The sequence below is a fragment of the Macaca thibetana genome, chromosome 9 (assembly GCF_024542745.1).
Source record: "Macaca thibetana thibetana isolate TM-01 chromosome 9, ASM2454274v1, whole genome shotgun sequence".
Taxonomy (NCBI): Eukaryota; Metazoa; Chordata; class Mammalia; order Primates; family Cercopithecidae; genus Macaca; species Macaca thibetana.
In genome coordinates this window covers 21,471,641-21,493,599 of record NC_065586.1, presented here as the reverse complement: position 1 = coordinate 21,493,599, position 21,959 = coordinate 21,471,641, and the positions used below count along the sequence as shown (strand labels likewise).

Here is a 21,959-nt window from a genome sequence, read left to right as displayed (position 1 = left end):
AATTTAACATGGAGATTTCTAGGTATTCTGTGGGAGATGCAGTCTAACTCCTTCTTACTGTTTATAGTAAAAAGCAGGAGTACAGAAATAAGCTAATGGAAAGACTATTGACCAAAAAAGAACCAAGCCTTGCTGGTTTTAAAAATTCCCAGTCTCTCCAGATAGCAAACAATGCTAAAATCAAAGAATGGCTCCCAGAGAAAATCTCGGCCACTGTTAGAAAACAGCTGTATGAAGATTAAAACAAGAGTGTGGCTGTAAACTCTTTTGTTAAGACCTAAGAAAGACAGAAAGCAATACCTCAGATAATCTGAAATAGGACTTTAAGAGATGTCAAGGTCATAAAAAACAATGAATGAGGACATATTCCAAACTGGGAAATACTGAATAGACATGACAGCTAAATGCAACTTGTGATTGGATTGCATCCTGGACCTGGAAGAGTAAAAGGTTTCCCCCTTTGGTGTAGATGACATCAGCGGGTGCAATCTGAATATGATCTGTAGATTAGATAATAATCTGTAACAATATTAATTTATTGATTTTGATCACTATACTTTGTTTAGGAAATTCCCTTTAAAACTATACACTACAGCACTTGGGTTAAAGAGGCATTGTATTTGTAATTTACCCTGCAATGGTTCAGAAAGATTCTATAGAGAGTAGAGGAGAAAGCCAGCAAAAGAGGGTAGAGGGAAGGACATGGTAACATTAATATGGTAAAATGTTCACATTTTTGGAATGAGTGAGTAGTATAGCATTATTATTTGTAGTATTTTTGCAACTTTAACTTTGAAATTATTGAAAAACGAAAAGTTAAAAAAAAAATAAATCCTACTGGCTGCCTGGCTCAACGCCCAAGAATGAAGTCTAAAACTCCTTATAAATTCTTCATAAACTGGCCTCTTCTTAGCTAGTCTCATCTTACCACACTCTTCAGTCTCACCCAACCTACCCTCACATTCTAAACTGATGTTCCTGAAAAGACCTGTCCTCTCTTAACTCTTCACATAAATAGACTCTGAAAGGTTCAACTTGAGCGCAAGATTCCAAAAGGAAAGGACACAAAAAGGACAGAGGTACCAGGTAACTCTCAATGCTAGAAAACTTTTACAAAGACATAGAAAAGTCATTCCAATGATTTGACTGAGAGTTTTATTCCTTTGAGGGCCACAGAAGAAAGTAGTCTAGCTCTCTTCAAACAGACGAGTAATCCTATTCTATGGTTTAAGTGTAGTGTGTTCCTGCCAAAACTCACGTTGAAATTTGCCAATGTGATAGTATTGAGAGCTGATGGGGCCTTTAAGAGGCATTTGGGTTACGGGACTATCCTCATGAATGTATTAATGCAGCTTTCGTGAGGCTGGGTTGATTCTTGCAGGAATAGATTAGAAGGCTGCCTCTCATGTTTGGTCTCCCATTCTGCACATGTGTACCTGTTTCCCCTTCAGCTTCTTTGCCATGTAAACATAAGAATCATAGACTGGAGGGTAGCATGCACATGTGATTTCTAGTAATTTTCAAAGTGCCTTGTGCTGATTCTCACGGGCCTAGACATCTGCCCCAGCTCTGCCCTGGACTGATAGCTTGTATCGATCTTGATGAAAGAGCAATTGATGCTTTCAGGGAATTTAATGAAGGAGCTCTGTCTGTACTACAGCAGTTCAAGGAAAGTGACTTATCACATGTTTAGAACAAAAGTGCATTTTTATGTCGAGTTATGAAGACCTATAGGCAGAAAGAGAAACAGGGGAGCTAGGTGCAAGAGTCCACAAAGGGACCTGATGAAGCAAAGATCAAGGCCTTGCTTGAGAGAACTGGTTATACTCTGAATGTAACCACAGGACAGATGAAGTATGGTGGGCCTCCATCAAACAGTGTGTACTCTGGCGTGCAACCTGGAATTGGAACAAAGGTATTTATAGGTAAAATACCAAGAGATTTATATGAGGATGAGTAGGTGCCCCTTTTTGAGAAGGCCAGTCCCATTTGGGATCTATGTCTTATGATAGATCCACTGTCTGGTCAGAATAGAGGGTATGCATTTACCACTTTCTGTGGAAAGGAAGCTGCACAGGAAGCTGTGAAACTGTGACAGCTATGAAATTCGCCCTTTGGTAAACAACATGGAGTGCACATTTCTGTGGCAAACAACAGACTTTTTGTTGGATCCATTCTGAAGAATAACACTAAAGAAAATATTCTGGAAGAATTCAGTAAAGTCACAGAGGGTTCGGTGGACGTTATTCTCTATCATCAACCTGATGACAAAAAGAAGAAATGGGAGTTCTGCTTCCTGGAATATGAGGATCACAAGCCAGATGCTGGCTGATGAGTGGAAAAGTAAAAGTATGGGGAAATGCAGTTACAGCTGAATGGACTGACCCTGTGAAGAACCAGATCCAGAAGTCATAGCTAAGGTAAAAGTATTGTTTGTGAGAAATTTGGGCACAGACGAAATATTGGAAAAGTCATTTTCTGAATTTGGAGAACTTCAAAGAGTAAATAAGTTGAAAGATTATGCATTTGTTCATTCTGAAGACAGAGGAGCAGTCGTTAAGGCTATGGATGAAATGAATGGCAAAGAAATAGAAGGGGAAGAACTTGAAATAGTCTTAGCCAAGCCACCAGACAAGAAAAGGAAAGAGCGCCAAGCTGCTAGACAGGCCTCCAGAAGCACTGCATGTGAAGATTATCACTACACCCTCCTCCTCGCATGCTGCCTCCGATGAGAGGTTGGGGGAGAGGTGGATATGGCTACCCTCCAGATCACTACGGCACGAAGATTACTATGGTTATTATTATCACAACTATCATGGAGGTTATGAAAACTCCCTACTATGGCTATGATGATGGCTATGCAGTAACAGAAAGAGGAGGAAGGGGAGGGCAGGGTGCTCCACCACCACCAAGGGGGAGGGGAGCACCACCTCCAAGAGGTACAGCTGGCTATTAACAAAGGGGTGCACCTTTGGGACCACCAAGAGGCTCTAGGGGTGGCAGAGGGGGTCCTGCACAACAGCAGAGAGGCCGTGGCTGCGGTTCCCGTGGATCTTGGGGCAACCAGGAGGCAATGTAGGAGGCAAGAGAAGGCAGATGCTTACAACCAACCTGATTCCAAGCATCGTCAGACCAACCAGCAGAACTGGGTCTCTCAACCCATCGCTCAGCAGCCACTTCAGCAAGGTGGTGACTATTCTGGTAACTATGGTTACAATAATGACAACCAGGAATTTTATCAGGATACTCATAGGTAACAGTGGAAGTAGACAAGTAAGTGCTTGAAAATGATAATGGCAAGATACGACTGGTTCTAGATCTACATTCTTCAAAAAAATTTTTGCTTAACTATTTCATCTTTAAGTAGCAATTTGCTGCCATTTGTATTGGGCTGAATACATCACTATTGTGTATATACTCAAGTACGTTTATTTTTCCTCTTTTCATAAATGCTTTTGGACATTATTAGGCTTACAGAGTTCTCTTATTCTGGGAGTTATAATGTTTTTTATCACTTCAGGCTTCATTTTAGCTTCAAAACAAACTGAGCACACTGTTAAGTCATGATTTTGCAGAACCTTTGCTTTTGAAGAGTTTCATTTTTTTGGATCTAGGATAAATTACGTAGAAGTATGGAGTATGCTGTAAATAAAAATATAAGCTAGTGCTATGTCTTAGTAGTTTTAAGAAATTAAAGCAAACACATTTAAGTTTTCTTGTACCGAAAATAACCTATGATTGTGTTTTGCATTTTTAGAAGTAGGTTAACTGTGTTTTTAAATTGTTGTAACTTCACGCCATTTTGAAATCTGCCCTACAAAATTTGTTTGGCTTAAACATCAAAAGCCATGACAATTTGTTCTTTGATATGATTGTATTTTCAATTTCTTGTTCATGTACGATTTCAATAAAACTAAAAAATCTATTCAGAAAAAAAAAGAACCATAGATTAAAAGTCAACACAACTCCATTTTCTTCTAACCACTGTAAGTTACTGCAAATCATTGACCTTTGAACAAGTCATTTAAACTCTCCATGAAAACACAGCTTCACAATTCTTAGAGGGCTTTCTAAAAGATTTAAAATTGAGTGGGGTAGAAGTGAGGCTGGTGCTTTTAAAACTTTCTAATAGGTATAAAAAGAATTAGAAAAAACTAACAGAGTCCTTTGACAGCAATAACTCCCTTACTAAAGATCATTCCTAGTGATTTTGACTAGTCAAATCAACTGTGCATTCTATGTATCACTTGTGTTACTGAAGGAAAATACAATTCTGTTTTACAGTTGTGACATATATTTTGTGTGTGCGTGTGTGTGTGTCTTTGTGTGTGTATTTGATCTCCGCCCCCAGTTTCTGGCACAGAACTTCTAAAAACCCTTTGACGTCCTGAGTGATGGGGTGGTAAGAGCATTTTTTGTTATAATAGTTGGTCTTATTCTCATATTCCTGGCACAGAGCTTGTAAAACTCTTTGAATTCCCCTAGTGATCATAAGCCCCTTTCAACCACACTTGAGTTTACACTAATAAGGTAAATCTTGGAGGATAGATGCTGGTCACCAGAGGAACCAACCATGTGATCAGAGATTTGGAACTTTAAGCCCTACCCTAGTACCTCTGTGGAGGGGTGAAGGGCTGGAGGTTGAATTCAATCACCAATGACCAAACATTTAATAAATTGTGCCTACATAATGGGAAATCTCCACAAAAAATCTTAAAAATGAAGTTCTGAGAGGTTCCTGGTCAGTGAACACAATGAGATGCTGTGTGGGTGGAGCACCTGGAGATGGCATGGAAGCTCTACCTACCTCCCCATAACTTGTCCTATGTGTCTCTTCCATCCAGCTGTTCCTGAGCTGTATCCTTCACAATACATAATAATAAATAGTGTTCTGGAGTTCTGTGAGCTACTGTAGCAAATTACCTAATCTAAGGAAAAGGTTGTGTGGAATCCCTAATTCATAACCAGTTGGTCAAAAGTACAGACGACAATCTGGGACTCGCAACTGGCCACTGAAATGGAGGCACTCTCATGGGACCCAGTATCTATGGAATCTGCACTAAGTCTAGGTAATATCAGAACTGAATTGTAGGACACCCACTTGGTGTCCACAGAGAATTGGGTGATTAATTGGTGTAGGAAAAAACCCACATGATTGTTGTCAAAAGTGTAATTATAGAACAACAGTACGCTTTCCTTTTACTAATCAATATCAACTAACATTAACAGGCATAATAAATATTAGAAGGCATTCTACTGAAATAATAATTCACAATTTGAACTCTTAGTGACTGAATTTAACCCTGACAGACATGGCTTTAAATAATTTCAAATATATACTCTGGTTCCTTTTAAAATATATACCAAATTTTCATTTTTTGCAGAAACTATCCTTTAAATCAGCCTGGGTGGTGCCTCACGCCTGTAATCCCAGCACTTTGGGAGGCCAAAGCAGGATGGCTTCTATGCAGGCATTAGAGACCAGCCTAGGCAACACAGGGAGACCTCGTCTCTACAAATTAAAAAAAAAAAAAAATTGGCCAGGCATGGTGGCACATGCTTGTAGTCCCAGCTACTCAGGAGGCTGAGGGAGGAGGATCCCTTGAGCCCCAGAGATCAAGGCTGCAGTGAACTATTGCAGTGCCACTGCACTCCAGCCTGGGCCACAGAGCAATACTTCATCTCAAAAAAAAAAAGAAAAAAAGAAAGAAACAAGAAAAAACAAAGTATCCCTTCCTTATTCAAAGCCATATTTCACCATTAACTTTTCTTCTCCCCTTGCTCGCACTATAGGTAGTACCTAACCAGTGCTAATACAGCTTGAATCACACAGCACTTCTCTGCAAAGCAAAGGCTATATATTTTTAAATTTTTCCTATAACCATATGAAATTATGTTAAAAGTTGTTGTTTATTTCATTTTTAAATAATTTGGATACCACAGTATTTAATATTAAATATAAAATAACAATATCACTTATTTATACTTCAATAAATAGTATTTTTAAATACACAAAGAGAAACAGATGCCAGGATCAATGTGGTGGACCAGGCCTGAGGCACGACAGAAAAGGGACCCACATTCATGGAAAATGAAACTGGTCTTCTTTTGCCCTGCCGGCCTCTCATCTCTCGTTTACCCCCATGGGCAGTACATGAGGCAGGGGTGTGGAATCACACTCAACCTCCCTGCCTCTGCCATCTCCCTTGTGGCACCAGTGGAGATGGCGGGGGTGGGAGGGGGAGAGAAGGGGTCGTCCAACACAGCAGGCACCCCTCGATCACCTCCTTTTTAAAAATTAAATTCTTGCCTGGGCGCGGTGGCTCACGCCTGTAATCCCAACACTTTGGGAGGCTGAGGCGGGCGGATCATGAGGTCAGGAGATCAAGACCACCCTGGCTAACACAGTGAAACTCCGTCTCTACTAAAAACACAAAAAAATTAGCCAGGCGTGGTGGCGGGCGCCTATAGTCCCAGCTACCCAGGAGGCTGAGGCAGGAGAATGGCGTAAATCCGGGATGCGGAGCTTGCGGTGAGCCAAGATCGCGCCACTGCACTCCAGCCTGGGCGATAGAGCGAGACTCCGTCTCAAAAAAAAAAAAGAGGGGGGAAGGGGGGATCACGAGGTCAGCAGATCAAGACCATCCTGGCTAACACGGTGAAACCCTGTCTCTACTAAAAAAAAAAAAAAAAAAAAATTAGCTGGGCATGGTGGCGGGCACCTGTAGTCCCAGCTACTCAGAAGGCTGAGACAAGAGAATGGTGTGAACCCGGGAGGCGGAGCTTGCAGTGAGCTGAGATTGAGCCGCTGCACTCCAGCCTGGGCGACTGGGCAAGACTCCATCTCAAAAAAAAAGAAAAAAAATCCTTGGCAGGGTATGGTGGCTCACACCTGTAATCCCAGTACTTTAGAAGGCCAAGGCAGGTGGATCACCTGAGGTCAGGAGTTCGAGACCAGCCTGGCCAAACCCCCGTCTCTACTAAAAATACAGAAAATTAGCCGGACGTGGTGGCAGGGGCCTGTAATCCCAGCTACTCAGGAGGCTGAGGCAGGAGAATCGCTTGAACCAGGGAGACGGAGGTTGCAGAGAGCCAAGATCAAGCCACTGCACTCCAGCCTGGGCGACAAAAGCAAGACTCCATCTCAATAAATAAATAAACAAACAATCTTAAAATTGTAAATTTAAAAAAAAAGAATAGGTGCCAGAATGAAGGCAGATAAAAGATAAAAATTCAGAAAGTGGTTCAATGTATATCTTACAAACAGTATCACCAAAATTTAGCTCATAATATACAACACAGATGCTCCTCACCTTACAATGCAGCTACTCCCAATAAACCCATCATATGTTGAAAATTTCCTGTTAAAAATGTGCTTTCAACTAACTCACAGTATTTTCTTTTTTTTTTTTTTTTTTTTTGAGACGGAGTCTCACGCTGTTGCCCAGGCTGGAGTGCAGTGGCGCGATCTCGGCTCACTGCAAGCTCCGCCTCCTGGGTTCACGCCATTCTCCTGCCTCAGCCTCCTGAGTAGCTAGGACTACAGGCGCCCGCCACCGCGCCCGGCTAATTTTTTGTATTTTTAGTAGAGACGGGGTTTCACTGTGGTCTCGATCTCCTGACCTTGTGATCCGCCCGCCTCGGCCTCCCAAAGTGCTGGGATTACAGGCTTGAGCCACCGCGCCCGGCATCAACTCACAGTATTTTCAACTTACAAAAAGTTTATCCTGACATAACTCCATGGTAAAGCAAGAAGCACAATAAATGCGTATTATTTTCATACCACTGTAAAGTCTAAAAACCGTAATTCAAACCATTTCAAGTTGGGAACTATTTTAAAAATACTAATGTATGACTGGATTATGAGCATTACCTTTCAAATGCAACACTAAAAACATACTGGGCATATTTTCAAGACAACTGTACTGAACATAAAAAATCTTAAATTTTTTTATGATTTAGGTGCAGTGGCTCACGCCTGTAATCCCAGCACTTTGGGAGGCTGCAGTGGGTGGATCATGAGGTCAGGAGTTCGAGACCAGCCTGACCAACATGGCGAAACCCCGTATCTACTAAAAAATACAAAAATTAGCTGGGTGTGGTAGTGTGCACCTGTAATCCCAGCTACTCAGGAGGCTGAGGCAGGAGAATCGCTTGAACCCGGGAGGTGGAGGTTGCAGTGAGCCGAGATTGCGCCACTGCATTCCAGCCTAGGCAACAGAGTGCCAGCCTAGGCGACACTCCAGCCTAAGTGAGGGGAAAAAAAAAAGCTTAAAAGAGGTAAGGAGAGAAGGATAAAAAGATAGTCTGATAGTCTGTAACACTCAATCTTTTAACTATAGTATCACTTATATTATTATAATCATCCCATATTTTTAAAGTCCTTTCCTAAATATTCCCAAGCCAAGCAAGCATGTCTAACAATAAACTTATAGTATGTTTACTTCATTTACAGTGTGCCTACTTTATAGCCGACCAGTAAATCTGTTGTTAAAAACAAAATGTAAAAATAGATTCAAGTTTGACAGCAAAAAAATCAAGTTATGTTAAACTTATATATGCCAAAAGTAAAATCCAAATAGTATTTACATACTTCTAAATATTAAAGCTAAACAAGTTTGACTAAACCAATGTTTTTTAATCTAGCACCCACTCGACGACCACAAAAAGTTCTTAAAATACAAAATTTAATTCATTCCCAGAGCAAAAAAAGATTTATACATGTAGTCATCAGCACTATACTCACTCAACACAATACCATATTTAATAACTGTCCTTCAAATAACATGACAGGGCATATCTTAAATACAATCATAGAGTAAGCGCTTTTTAAACAAGATAATATGCATGAAATGGCAGAACAGAAGACCATTAATAGACCTTCACAGTTTATAATGAGTCCTGCGTAAGAATCCCTAGTGGATGGCTTAAAAAGCTTAAATAAACTTTCATGGTGCTTATTACTAACACTGCTAATTAAACCAACCCCGCTATTTTTTATCAGCAATCTAATCAACAATAAACAAGACAGGCTCCTACTATCGTCACTTTATAACAAAACCACTTCAAAAAGAAATCAAGATATATATGTTTACTTGCTGCTTGAGATCTAAAAAAAAGTGTGTGTATGTGTGTGTATGTGTGCTTATGTGCGTGTATGTATGTAGGTATGTCACCAGGCACGGTGGCTCACGCCTGTAATCCCAGCACTTTGGGAGGCCAAGGCAGGCGGATCACATGAGGCCAGGAGTTGGAGACCAGCCTGGACAACATAGTGAAACCCCGTCTCTACTAAAAATGCAAATAAATTAGCCAGGCATGGTGGCATGTGCCTGTAATCCCAGCTACTAGGGAGGATGAGGCATGACAATCGCTTGAATCCGAGAGACAGAGGTTGTAATAATGCGAGATCACGCCACTGCACTCCAGCCTGGGCAACAGAGCTACTAGGGAGGCTGAGGCACGAGAATCATTTGAACCCAGGAGGCAGAGATTGTGGTAACTTGAGATCACACCACTGCACTCCAGCCTGGGCGACAGGGTGTGACTGTGTCTCCAAATAAATAAATGCCTAACAATGACCCTAAAGTTATAATTATTTCACTCATAATAGATAATTTACTCTCAAAACTACTTAAGTTTTTTAAATGTTTAACTCAAAAAAAGGCACAAACAAAGTCAAACTAAAATGTTTGTTTTCTTTTTTGAGACACAGTCTCGCTCCGTCGCCCAGGCTGGAGTGCAGAGAAATGATCTCAGCTCACTGCAATCTCTGCCTCCGAGGTTCAAGCGATTCTCCTGCCTCAGCCTCCCGAGTACCTGGGATTACAAATCACCACCACCATGCCCGGATAATTTTTTTTTTTTTTCCATATTTTTAGTAGAGACACAGTTTCACCATGTTGGCCAGGCTGGTCTCGAACTCCTCCACCTCCCTCAGCCTCCCAAAGTGCTGGGCTTACAGGCTTGGGCCACCATGCCCACCCCAAAATGTTTTTAAACAATTATTTGTTGGTATTTACCAAATCATATCTACAAATATGAAAAAGATACAGGATCTAAATTTTAAATACAGTCTGCAGAAATATTTCCAAAACTAGCATATACCAACTTTCTAAGAAAAATATTATTTTCCAATTGACAATGTCCTTTTTATCTTCGCTTCCTTAAAAACAATTCATAATAGATTTTTTTTTAAAGAGACAGGGGTCTCACTCTGTCACCCAAGCTGGTATGCACTGGCACAATCCCAGCACCCTATAGCCTCCACTCAAGCGATCCTCTCGCCTCAGCCTCCTGGGTAGTTGGGACTACAGGCATCCACCACCATGCTCAGCTAATGGCAATATGTTCTTAAAGAACAAATTAAGTACAAACGATTTTCCAGTATTATTTTTTAGTTTATTAAAAAGTATTTCCTATAAAGCAAGTAAAAATGTAAGCAGGAAAACAGGCAAGTCAGAAAAAGACAGATTAGTATTTAGGAAAGCTTTTAGTGTTTAATTAAAAGACAAAATATTCTCAAACAAAAGATATGACATTTAGCCACTGGAAAAAACAAACCATTAGCACCACTGAAAAAGAAAAAATAGCCAAGAATATATAGAACTTCAAAATTGTTCTATTATAAAGGAAAAAAGCTGATAATTACTTACAGGTGAAGTAATCAGTTAATAATATATAGCAACAAACTATTATTGCTGAAGTCACCTAAAGATTTCACAAGATGACCACAGTAACACATGCAAGAAATCTCTCTCATGCTTTCAATAAAGCTATAATCTAAATTTTCAGTTGCAATGGGTAAAACCATATTCACAAATATGGCATTAAACCTATCCTTTCATTAAATACTCATTAGTCAAAATGTTTCTATATTTCAATGTTTCCATTTAACTATCAAGAACGTATTTTATCTAAAAAGGCAAAAAAAAATTCTATTAAGTAGATGTGCTACAAATTTAGCAACAACAAATCCACTTACTTTTTTCTCTTTCTCATGATGTTTATCCTGAGAGTGAGAGGAAGAATCACTTAAACTTTGATCATATGACCTATTACATCCCCGTTTGCTCTTTTTCTAAAAAAGAAAATATATATACATATATGTATATGTATATAAAATAATCTTTGTGTTAGGCTTAAACCAATTCAACTATGAAGTATTTTTAATGTCTACTGAAATTTTTTAAAGTCTATTTCAATCTATATAATCCAGTTTAGACACCATTCATATATTATCCATTGCATTATAAAAGAAAATCTAAACATTAATGCCATATTTTTGTAAATTAATTAAAATGTGTGAAAATAGATGATCTATTTTTAAATAAGCTACTATATATTTTCAACATCAGCTTAAAAATAAAAAGTTTCAACAAAAAGAGAAAATGCCATATTAAAAAAGGGTGCCAAGACTAGAATAGAAAAGTAAACATTTGAAGTGTTACTTTATGCCACTAGGAAAAGCAAGAAGACTTTTAATCTTATACCATCAGTATTAAGGTATACAGTTTTCTAAAAATTTATCTCTGCAGTTCAATAAATAATCCCTGCACATATTTGATAGAACATATAAAGAAAAAAATTTAAAAATTAAAGGAAATGTCAGTATTAGACTCATGCATTTTTCAAAGCATTACTAAAAAGCATCACACATTTCTGTTTAAAATACTTGTACCATTGCATAATTAAGTATGAAGGTGAGAGTTATTTGAGGTGTTTAAAAGTTGGTGGTACCACATCTAATTGGTGTAAACTAGATAAAAATGACTATTAAAAAGTTCAAATTCCATGCAAATGTAAAGATTATACAATCTTATTAATTAAAGACATTTTTCCCAACTATCAAATGGGATAACATCAAGTCTATAATGAGCAATAAGAAAATTCTATTTGCACAAACTTCAAAATCCATTTTTTTATTTATATCATCTCTCATTTAGAAAATGAACACTTCACTATGCTTGTAACACCTAGGAAGAAAAATTTTCAATTTTACAATCTCAAAATTTTTATTAGTCATTAAAATAAATCAAAGCATTCAGCATCAAAGGATATACAGATACACACTCTTAAGCAATTCATATACAAAAACCAAAATATTAAGAGGCCTAAGCTGCTCATTTCGTAAGACAGGAGCCCCTTGTGGTATTTATTTTCAAAAGAAATAGCACTATTCACAAGGGAAATATAATAATTTAAAAATCAGAAACTAAAAGAAAAATAAGCCTTAAATCTTCAGTGTATGAATATCTACCACTAAAATGAGAAATAGACACTTGGGACATCAGACATACTGACCCTTCAAAGGAACATGGATACAAATATGTAACACCCAATCAAATATTACTAACTCAATCACCATGATCCTGTGTGACAGCAAACAGTGACCAAATGTAAAGAATTCCCAAAGTTGTGTTTAAATAAATTTTTCTGAAGGTTTTTAAGCAAGTTACAGAAGAGCCTTACTTCAGTTTTACTATTTCCCAGTAAATAAAAATGAAAATAAGTAAATGGGTAATGGTAATCAAGCAGAAAATGAGAAACAAAGCGATAATCACAAAATGTATAATTGGTGCCAAAAATCCAATTAACTAAAGATGTTAAAAATATAAACAGTTTCCTACAGATTAATTTTTTTCACTAAATGTACACCAACATTCACTATCAATATTAATATATATTCTTTTTTTTTTTTTTTGAGACGGAGTTTCAATCTTGTTGCCCAGGCTGGAGTGCAATGACACAATCTCTGCTCACTGGAACCTCCACCTCCCGGGTTCAAGCAATTCTCCTGCCTCAGAGTCCCAAGTAGCTGGGATTACAGGCATGCACCAGCACACCCCGCTAATTTTGTATTTTTAGTAGAGACGACGTTTCTCCATGCTGGTCAGGCTGGTCTCCAATTCCCAACCTCAGGTGATCCGCCCGCCTCTGCCTCCCAAAGGGCTGGGATTACAGGTGTGAGCCACAACACCCGGCCTAATATTAATATTTATTCTAAATGAGAGTATTTAAGAATATTCACCTTTACAAATACACTGAAACAAGCAAAATCTTTTAAAATTACTATTAATAGATCTTTTTACTTCCAATAAAGAACATGCTAAACACAATCTCAAGCCAAAAACTCAAGGACAAAGGAACTGTTACATGCTTTTTTAAATAAAAGTGTCATTCTATTGTCAACACTAATCATAATCACTTCATTAAATCCAAGACAAATTCTTACCAGCTTACTAAAATGGTATTTACAGTAGCCACAGTATTGGACATTATCGGCACCATTACCTTCTTCTTCACAAAGCAGTCCGGCAAACTGAGCGCTGAAAATAAAAGCCAAGTACATTATTGATATTCTAAAATCACAGTACCTGTATATATATAAGCAAATAAAATTTACTTCCAATCATTCATGTTCTGAGAAAATATAACTCCTAAGAAAAAAAAATGAGAAAATAAAAAAGCTTTATTCTAGCTGTAACCAAGTATATTTCATCCCAACCTGCAACTGATCTTTTTTTAAAGTTATGTTTATGGCTTAAAACAAACTCTTCATACATCTCTATTAGGATGAAGATGTATACATGTTTTATGTCTCCAAATAGACATTAAGTTTAAGATCCATTCTCTTCCCCCTCAATTCCACCCCATCAGTTAACACTTTGTTTTATTTTTTCAATCTGTCACAGGTACAAACGGAAAGGCCATGCCTCTAAAGGGCTAAAGTGATGGTATTTAGCCCATGGATGCAGATTACATAACATTACAAGGAAAACATGCATTCACTCAAGACTCTAAGTGCTTTAAGTCACAGCACAATAAGCAAGATAAACATAAATTGTGCTTTTCAGTCAAAAGCAATGGAAGAAATGAAAATGAAACCTAATATCACAATTTTATTTTTTCGGAGACAGGGTTTTGTTCTGTCACCCAGGCTGGAGTGCAGTGCTGCAATGAAAGCTCACTGCAGCCTTGACCTCCTGGGCTCAGGCAATCCTCCCACCTCAGCCTCCCAAATAGCTGTGACTACAGGAGTACACCATCACACCTGGCTAATTTTGTTTTTATTTTTCGTAGAGATGAGGTGTCTTGCTATGTTGTCCAGGCTGCTCTTTAACTCCTGGGCTCAAGCAACCCTCCCACCTTGGCCTCCTAAAGTGCTGGGACTACACAGGCTAGCCACTGCACCCAGCTAATATTCTTTTTTTTTTTTTTGAGATGGAGTCTCATTCTGTACAGTGGCACGATCTCAGCTCACTGCAACCTCGGCCTCCCAGGCTCAAGCAATTCTCCCACCTCAGCCTCCCAAGTAGCTGGGATTATAGGAGCGCTTTACCACGCCTGGCTAATTTTTTTGTATTTTTAGTAGAGATGGGGTTTCACCATGTTGCCCAGGGTGGCTCTGAACTCCTGAGCTCAGGCCATCTGCCCACCTCGGTCTCCCAAAGTGCTGGGATTACAGGCAAAAGCCACCGTGCCTGGAATATTCATTTTTGAAAACAAAACGCTGAAGTTTCTAATCATCGTCTTTTCAATTTGACCTTTCACACTTTTAACATTCCAAAATTATATTAGTATACAGATCTCATACCCCAAAAACTACTTTCATCTTTGAGAAATTTGGTACAGTCATTACGAGAATTTATAAAAGTCAAAAACCGTTTTCCATTTCACAATAGTAGTATAAAACAGATTTCATATAATCAAACACTAAAAACTCAGGAAATGAGCATGTACCTACACTGGCAATGAGGCACAGACTGATTCTTAAAATTAGTAAGTGCACAGATTATTCCTGACCTTTTTATTTGGAACTGTTACCTATTGTGTAAAATATATTGGTGTAAATAATTTTTGCCCTTGAAATTTTGTTGCTGAAAGGATATATTTTTTTTCTTTTTTTTTTTTTTTTGAGACAGAGTCTTGGTTGTCTCCAGGCTGGAGTGCAATGGTGCAATCTTGGTTCACTGCAAATTCCACCTCCTGGGTTCAAGCGATTCTCTTGCCTCAGCTTCCTGAGTAGCTGGGATTACAGGCACCTGCCACCACACCTGGCTAATTTTTGTATTTTTAGTAGAGACAGGGTTTTGCCATGTTGGCCAGGCTGGTCTGGACCTCCTGACCTCAGGTGATCCACCTGCCTCAGCCTCCCAAAGTGCTGGAATTACAGGTGTGGGCCACTGCACCCAGCATGAAAGAATATCTTAAGTAAATTTTTGAGAAGTCGCCATTGTAATATTGAGAATGACAATGGTTACACTACTTCTCACTTGAGACACAGAAGGTAAGGAGGTACTATCATTCACTGAATCCTTGTATTCAGACACTGCACTAAGCTTACCTAGATTAGCTCATTTAATCATAATAACAAACTGAAGGATAGGTAATCAATACCAAAATTTAAAATAAGATGAAACTGAAGCTTACACAGAATAAGACATCAGAACCAGGGTCCACTTACTGCAAAATCACTCTGGTAAATACATTTGGTTATTAGAATTATCTTTATTACAAATAAGTAAATGTTAACAGAGAAACTACACCAATAAAGTTTACCATAATTAATATTTGAGTATCTAAGTCTTTAACTTATGATTGTTATGCAAGGTATTTGCCAAGTTCAGTTCTGTGCAACAATGGAAACATCCTTACCATGTTACATGGAAAGCCTGTCGACATCCATGTTTATTACATGTCATGCAAGCACCAGTGGCTGCTTTGCTTTCTCTTCCTTGTTCATCACAAATGTAGCAAGTCTTGGGGTAAAAAAAAAAACAAAAATAAGACAAAAATCATACATGTTCTTAACATGAATCAGAATTTTACAATTATCTTCAGAAATAAAGATCAGGTATACTAACTAACCTACCTTAACTCAAAATATGAATTCATTTTGGACAAGAATCTAATTTTTGCATATAATACAAACAGAAAAATATAAACAAAGACATACAAATAGTCCTATTAAAAAAATTCACAAAGGCATTGTCTTCATCAGTCTCACAAACTTTGCAAGACAGGAAGACTCTTCCCAGGCACCGAGGCCGTGGGCCAGGACACAATCTACCACACCTCTTCTTCCCAACACCTTGTCATCAAAACTGATTCTTGTACCAAGGGTGTAAAAACAATGTTTATCTTTCCCCTCTGCAGGAAGTAATCGTATCTAAGACAGTTTGAAATAGGGTGTTGGGACCTAAGAGACAAAGAACAGCCCTACATGAATGAGCAAGGTTTAGGTCATTTATTTCAACTGTCTGTGAGGAATCCTGTCATTCAGCCCCACCAAGCTGATATATGCAGGCTACAAAAGAAGATACTTTACCTAAGTAGGTCAGAAATGCCCAAGAGATACAAAGTCAATGAACACTCCCAGAAACTTTGACTGACATCTTCCATTTCCCATGTGCAAATAACAGGCAATATTAACTTTTCACAGCTCAAAATCATGACTGGTCATGTGACAGAAGACTGAATTGCAAAAACAACAATCTGTAAGTATCAGTATATAATTAATAAAATCAGCAGACTGCAAGTAGAGGATATAAAAAGTTATGTCTAACTGCATATGATCAGGTGATACATGTCAAAAAAGAAACTAATTTATAAATAGTAATAAAGTATAACCTAGCCCAACTTCAGTACAACCACATGGTTTCATTCACTCTGCACTGTGGTGCCAAATAACACCATGCAACAATATTTACAAGGACACAGTAAAACAAAAAAACAAAAAACAAAAAACTAATTATCTAACTAGGTACATGATTTCAACCCCTCTATGGAAAAACTAGAATTCGCTGGGCATGGTGGCTCACACCTGTAATCCCAGCACTTTGGGAAGCCAAGGCAGGTGGATCACCTGCAGTCAGGAGTTCGAGACCAGCCTGGCCAAAATGGTGAAACCCCATCTCTACTAAAATTACAAAAAAAAAAAAAAAAAAAATTAGCCGACCATGGTGGTGGGTGCCTGTAATCCCAGCTACTCAGGAGGCTGAGGCAGGAGAATCGCTTGAACCAGGCAGGTGGAAGTTACAGTGAGCCGAGATCATGCCATTGCACTCTAGCCTGGGCAACAAGAGAGAAACTCCATCTCAAAAAAAAAAAGAAAAAAGAAAAAAGAAAAACTAGGATTCAGACTCAACTGAATTACAAACATCATTTTATATCTCTAAAAAGTAAAATCCCAAATAACAACAAAACCTATCTAGACACACTGAATAAAAGTATTTCTAAGTACCAGTTACAATGGAAGAATTTTACATGCATTTTTTCCTGCAAATGATCAAAAAAATTTAAAAAAGATTAGAGCACACCGAAACAGTAACATTCTATATGGCAAAATTTGGGGAAAATATGCAAAAGAGGCCTCAAATACCTCAGTAACTTCCAAAGTGCGGACAGTGAATAGAAATCATTATTTAACCAGCCCATAAAACTTTAAAATATGATAATTTTTATTTTTTTTTTAAAAAAAAAGAAAGGGAGTGAAACATCCAGAATGGGAGATCTCCCCAGAGAAGTAACCATTTCACAGGTGAAAAACAGTCAAGTTGTCCCTGGAATTGTCCTACTGACATACAGAAAAAAAATTTACCCAAGTAAATCTACTAAATCTCAATAATGACACTAAGAGTCTGTAGCATTTAAGCCACAACTTGCTCCCAGCATCCCCACACCAACAGCTCCCTATGACAAATGGTCCACTCTAGATGGCGTGGCCAAGAAGATGAGGGCTCCCTCCAACTCAGCTTCTAGTCTAGGACTATAGTTTCATCCTATGAGGGCCAGGCTGCCAGTGTCTCTGATCCAACTCAGACCTGGTAGCTCCCATTCACAGATCCCCATCCTCACAAAAAGTCAAGAATATTAGGGCCCTATCATCCCTGCCCCAGCTTTTAGTAGAGTGGAAAGTTCCATATTATGAGAAACAAACTGAAAAAACAAGAAGCTATCATATCCTTCCCTTCTCTCAATACCCTGTTGTAGAGCAAGAGTATCTCTTCAGAAGAAGGCTATTCATCCCATCCCCAGTTCCAGAGCAGCAGGGCAGAGGGTGTACACTTAAAGGGACTGTAAGAACCAAAGAATTCAGCAGTTCTACTTGAGAGGACAGACTTTGCTTTTTAACGGGCTTAGAGTTCATGCTTAAGGGTGTTGTCAAAAATAATGGAGAATTCACAATTTGTGTGTGTGCGTGTGTGTGAAAACATCACACTGTACTCTGCAAACATATACAATTATGATTTGTCAAACAAAAACAAATAAGAAAAAAAAAGAAAACTAATAAAGAGTACCTGAAGTCTATTTTCCAGTGTACTCACTACAATTTAAGTAAAGTCAGAGGGAAAAAACCGAACAATGGAGACTTGTTAGCAATTAGGACAAGAATGATAGTTACAAGGAGAAACAAGTACAACAACTGAACAGCCAGAAGATTAAAAGAGTGAACGAGAGAAAGACAGCAAGAAGGGCCCTCCTGGGATCACACTCATCCCTGGGGTTCTAGAATGTTGTGCACATGAACTAGGCTGCGCCCAATGGGGAGAAATTGTATCAGGATTTGTGACCTACCTAAAAGCACTCCCCAAGCCAAATACAAATGCATCAATCAATAAAGCTCAAGGGGCTACAGTACAACCTCTGATCAAAAACTGCCTGAAAAATTAGTTACTCTGACCCAGGGGCAATTCCTCAAAAGTCAAATTTCCAAGCAAAATCACATTCATACCTAATGGTCAAAAGACTGTGTACAAGCTCAATTGTACACCCTCTAAGAAATGACTGGAAAATAACCTCTGATATCCTTGGAAAATAGTCTCTAAGCAACAATCACCTCCAAAAGGAAAGGGTGAAAATATAACTGGCTAAAAGGTTAAGTACAGTAAGTGGTTTATGTGGCCCCAAGGTGTGGCAATCCTAGGAGGTAAAGCTAAAAAAATGGGGCAATGGTGGGGGGAAAGTGGGTCCTACATTTGTTTGAGCAGGGCCATCTGAGGGTGTATACCATTGGAAAAATAGACTTCAGAAAATCAGTCTGGCAAAGTGATTAAGCAAATAAATGACCAAACAAACAATAGTAAGACATACAAGGAGAAAAAGAATCATTATCCAGACGGGCTATATTACCTAAAATAGGTATTCAACAAAAATTTAAAAATAAAGAACACACACAGGAAAAAGGAACAGGAAGAGAAACTGTCTTGGAGAGTGCCCAGATGTTGGACTCAGGAGATAAAGACCTCAAACAAATGGAAAATCTAGAGTTTAAATTTTATTTAAAACACTCAAAAGCTGATTGAATTGGGAGAAGAAAAAAATTAGCAAACTTAAGAAGAGATCAATACAGATTATATAACCTAAAGGACAGTTTTTTTCTTAGATTATACAACCTAAAGAACAGCCTGAAAAAAATGTGGGACACCATTAAATGCACATATGTATCAACAACCAGAAGGAGAAGAGAAAGGGAGACAGAAACTACATTTGAAAGTCCGGTGCTGAAAACTTCCAAAATTTGATTTTAAAAAAAATTATACATCCAAAAATCTCAACAAACTTAAAATAAGATGAAAACAAAGAGATCCACACTAAAAATTATGAAAGTGGCCAGGAGTGGTAACTCATGCCTACAATCCCAACACTTTGAGAGGCTGAGGCAGGAGGATCGCTTGAGCCCAGGAGTTCAACACCAGCCTGGGCAACATAGCAAAACTCCACCTCTACTTTAAAAAAAAAAAAAAAAAAAAAAAAGGCCGGGCGCGGTGGCTCAAGCCTGTAATCCCAGCACTTTGGGAGGCCGAGACGGGCGGATCACGAGGTCAGGAGATCGAGACCATCCTGGCTAACACGGTGAAACCCTGTCTCTACTAAAAAATACAAAAAACTAGCCGGGTGAGGTGGCGGGCGCCTGTAGTCCCAGCTACTCAGGAGGCTGAGGCAGGAGAATGGCGTGAACCCGGGAGGCGGAGCTTGCAGTGAGCTGAGATCCGGCCACAGCACCCCAGCCTGGGTGACAGAGCGAGACTCCGTTTCCAAAAAAAAAAAAAATTAGCCAGGCCAGGCATGATGGCACAAGCCTGTAGTCCCAGCTACTCAGGAAGCTGAGGTGAGAAGATGGCTTGAGCCTAGGAGATCAATAACTGCACTGAGCCTTTATTGTGCCACTGCACTCCAGCATGGGCAACTGAGCAAGACTCTGTCTCAAAAAAAAAAAGCCAAAAATAAAGAGAAAACTCTTAAAACAGAATGAGAAAAATGACCTGCCACATGTAAGATAAATACAATAAAATTAACACCTGAGATCCAATCAGTAACTATGGAGGCCGGAAGGCAGGGGAATAACATATTCAAAATACCCAAAAAAAAGAAAAGAAAAAAAAAAACCTGTAAATCAAGAATCCTATAACTAGCAAAACTGTCTTTCAAAAATAAAGGCAAGATAAAACATTTTAAAATAAAAATTTAGAGATTTTCTTGCTCCAGATGTGACAAAAAAGAAAGACTAAAGGAAATTCTTTTAGCTAAAATCAAGAGACACCAAACAGTAATTGCAATCTACATGAAAAACAAACAGCTCTGACAGAGACCATGTAGGAAGTAAAACAGTGTGATTAGGTATTTCTTCTTCATTCTTCTCTTGTCTATTTAATTTAAATAGTTGAATTAAACAATGTCTACAAATTGTATTGCCAAGACTGTAACATATACAAACGTAACAATGTGACAATGACAATACAATGAAACAAGATTGGGTCAAAGTTATAAAGAATAATTAATACCTAGGCAGGGGTGGCTCATGCCTGTAATCTCAGCACTTTGGGAGGACAAGGTGGGCGGATCGCCTGAGGTTAGGAGTTCCAGACCAGCCTGGCTAACACGGAGAAACCCTGTCTCTACTAAAAATACAAAATTAGCTGGGCATGGTGACGCATGCCTATAATCCCAGCTACTCAGGAGGCTGATGCATGAGAATTGCTTGAACCCAAGAGGCAGAGGTTGTGGTGAGCCGAGATCGCGCCATTCCACTCCTGCCTGGGCAACTAGAGCAAAACTCCATCTCAAAAAAAAAAAAAGCACATATTATATAAAACAGTAAGTTTACCAACATATTGTTGAGTTTTTAACATATATAATGTTTATTATAACAACAGCAAAAGGCGGAGGAGGACAATGGAGCTTTACAGGAGAATACTGCTTTCTGCAAGTCTTTATCTTTCTGGTGGTAAAAACTCCTGCCTCAGAGTTGATGGCTTCTGACTCACTGAGGTGGTGGTTGTGGCACTTTCACTATCTTTCTTTTTTTTTTTTTTTTTTTTTTTTTTTAAGTAGAGACAAGGTCTTGCTATGTTGCCCTGGGTGGTCTCAAACTCCTGGCTTCAAGCAATACTAGTGTCTCTGTAAGGGATGGGATTAGAGGTGTGAACTACCACTCTTAGCCACTTTTTAAATTAACAATAAAGTTGGCTATATCAATTGACTCTTCCTTTCATAAAACATTGCTGTGTAGCATACGCTGCTGTTTGACAGCATTTTACCTACAGTAAAACTTTCTTCAAAATTGGGGTCAATTCTCTCAAATCTGGCTGCCACTTTATCAACTAAGTATAGGGGCATATTCTACCACCTTTGTTGTCATTTCAACAATGTTTACACCATCTTCACAGGAAACAGATTCCATCTCAAGAAAGCACTTTCTTTCTTCATCTATGAGAAGATATTCACTGAAGTTTGACCATGAGATTGCAGCAATTCAGTCACATCTTCAGGTTCCACTTCTAATTCTAGCTCTCTTGCCACTGGCCACCACATCTGCAGCCTCCATCAAAGTCTTGAATCTCTCAGTCATCCATGAAGGATACAATCAACTTCTTTCAAACTCCCGTTCATGTTGATATTTTGACCTCCACCCACAAAACACAAATGTTCTTAATGGTACCTAGAATGGTGAATTC

General features: G+C 38.7%; 1 protein-coding gene and 1 pseudogene across 15 annotated transcripts in view; one reads left to right on the top strand and one right to left on the bottom strand.

Annotated features, from left to right (window-relative positions):
* The window catches only part of MLLT10 (MLLT10 histone lysine methyltransferase DOT1L cofactor), a 219,681-nt gene that overhangs the window by 113,245 nt on the left and 84,477 nt on the right, over positions 1–21,959 (bottom strand). For 13 of the 15 annotated variants that reach the window (XR_007728788.1, XM_050804023.1, XM_050804025.1 and 10 more), the window contains 3 exons: positions 15,658–15,761; positions 13,235–13,328; positions 10,985–11,080 (listed from right to left, as the gene is read on the bottom strand). Coding sequence is in view for 14 of the 15 variants with exons in the window: in XM_050804023.1 (XP_050659980.1) it covers positions 10,985–11,080; positions 13,235–13,328; positions 15,658–15,761 (294 nt within the window). In the remaining variant the exon portion in view is untranslated. Of the gene's footprint in view, positions 1–10,984; positions 11,081–13,234; positions 13,329–15,657; positions 15,762–16,330; positions 19,717–21,959 lie in introns of those variants that run through there. The other 2 variants (XM_050804039.1, XM_050804028.1) reach the window with 2 other exon arrangements.
* Positions 1,513–3,304, top strand: LOC126962718 (heterogeneous nuclear ribonucleoprotein R-like; annotated as a pseudogene).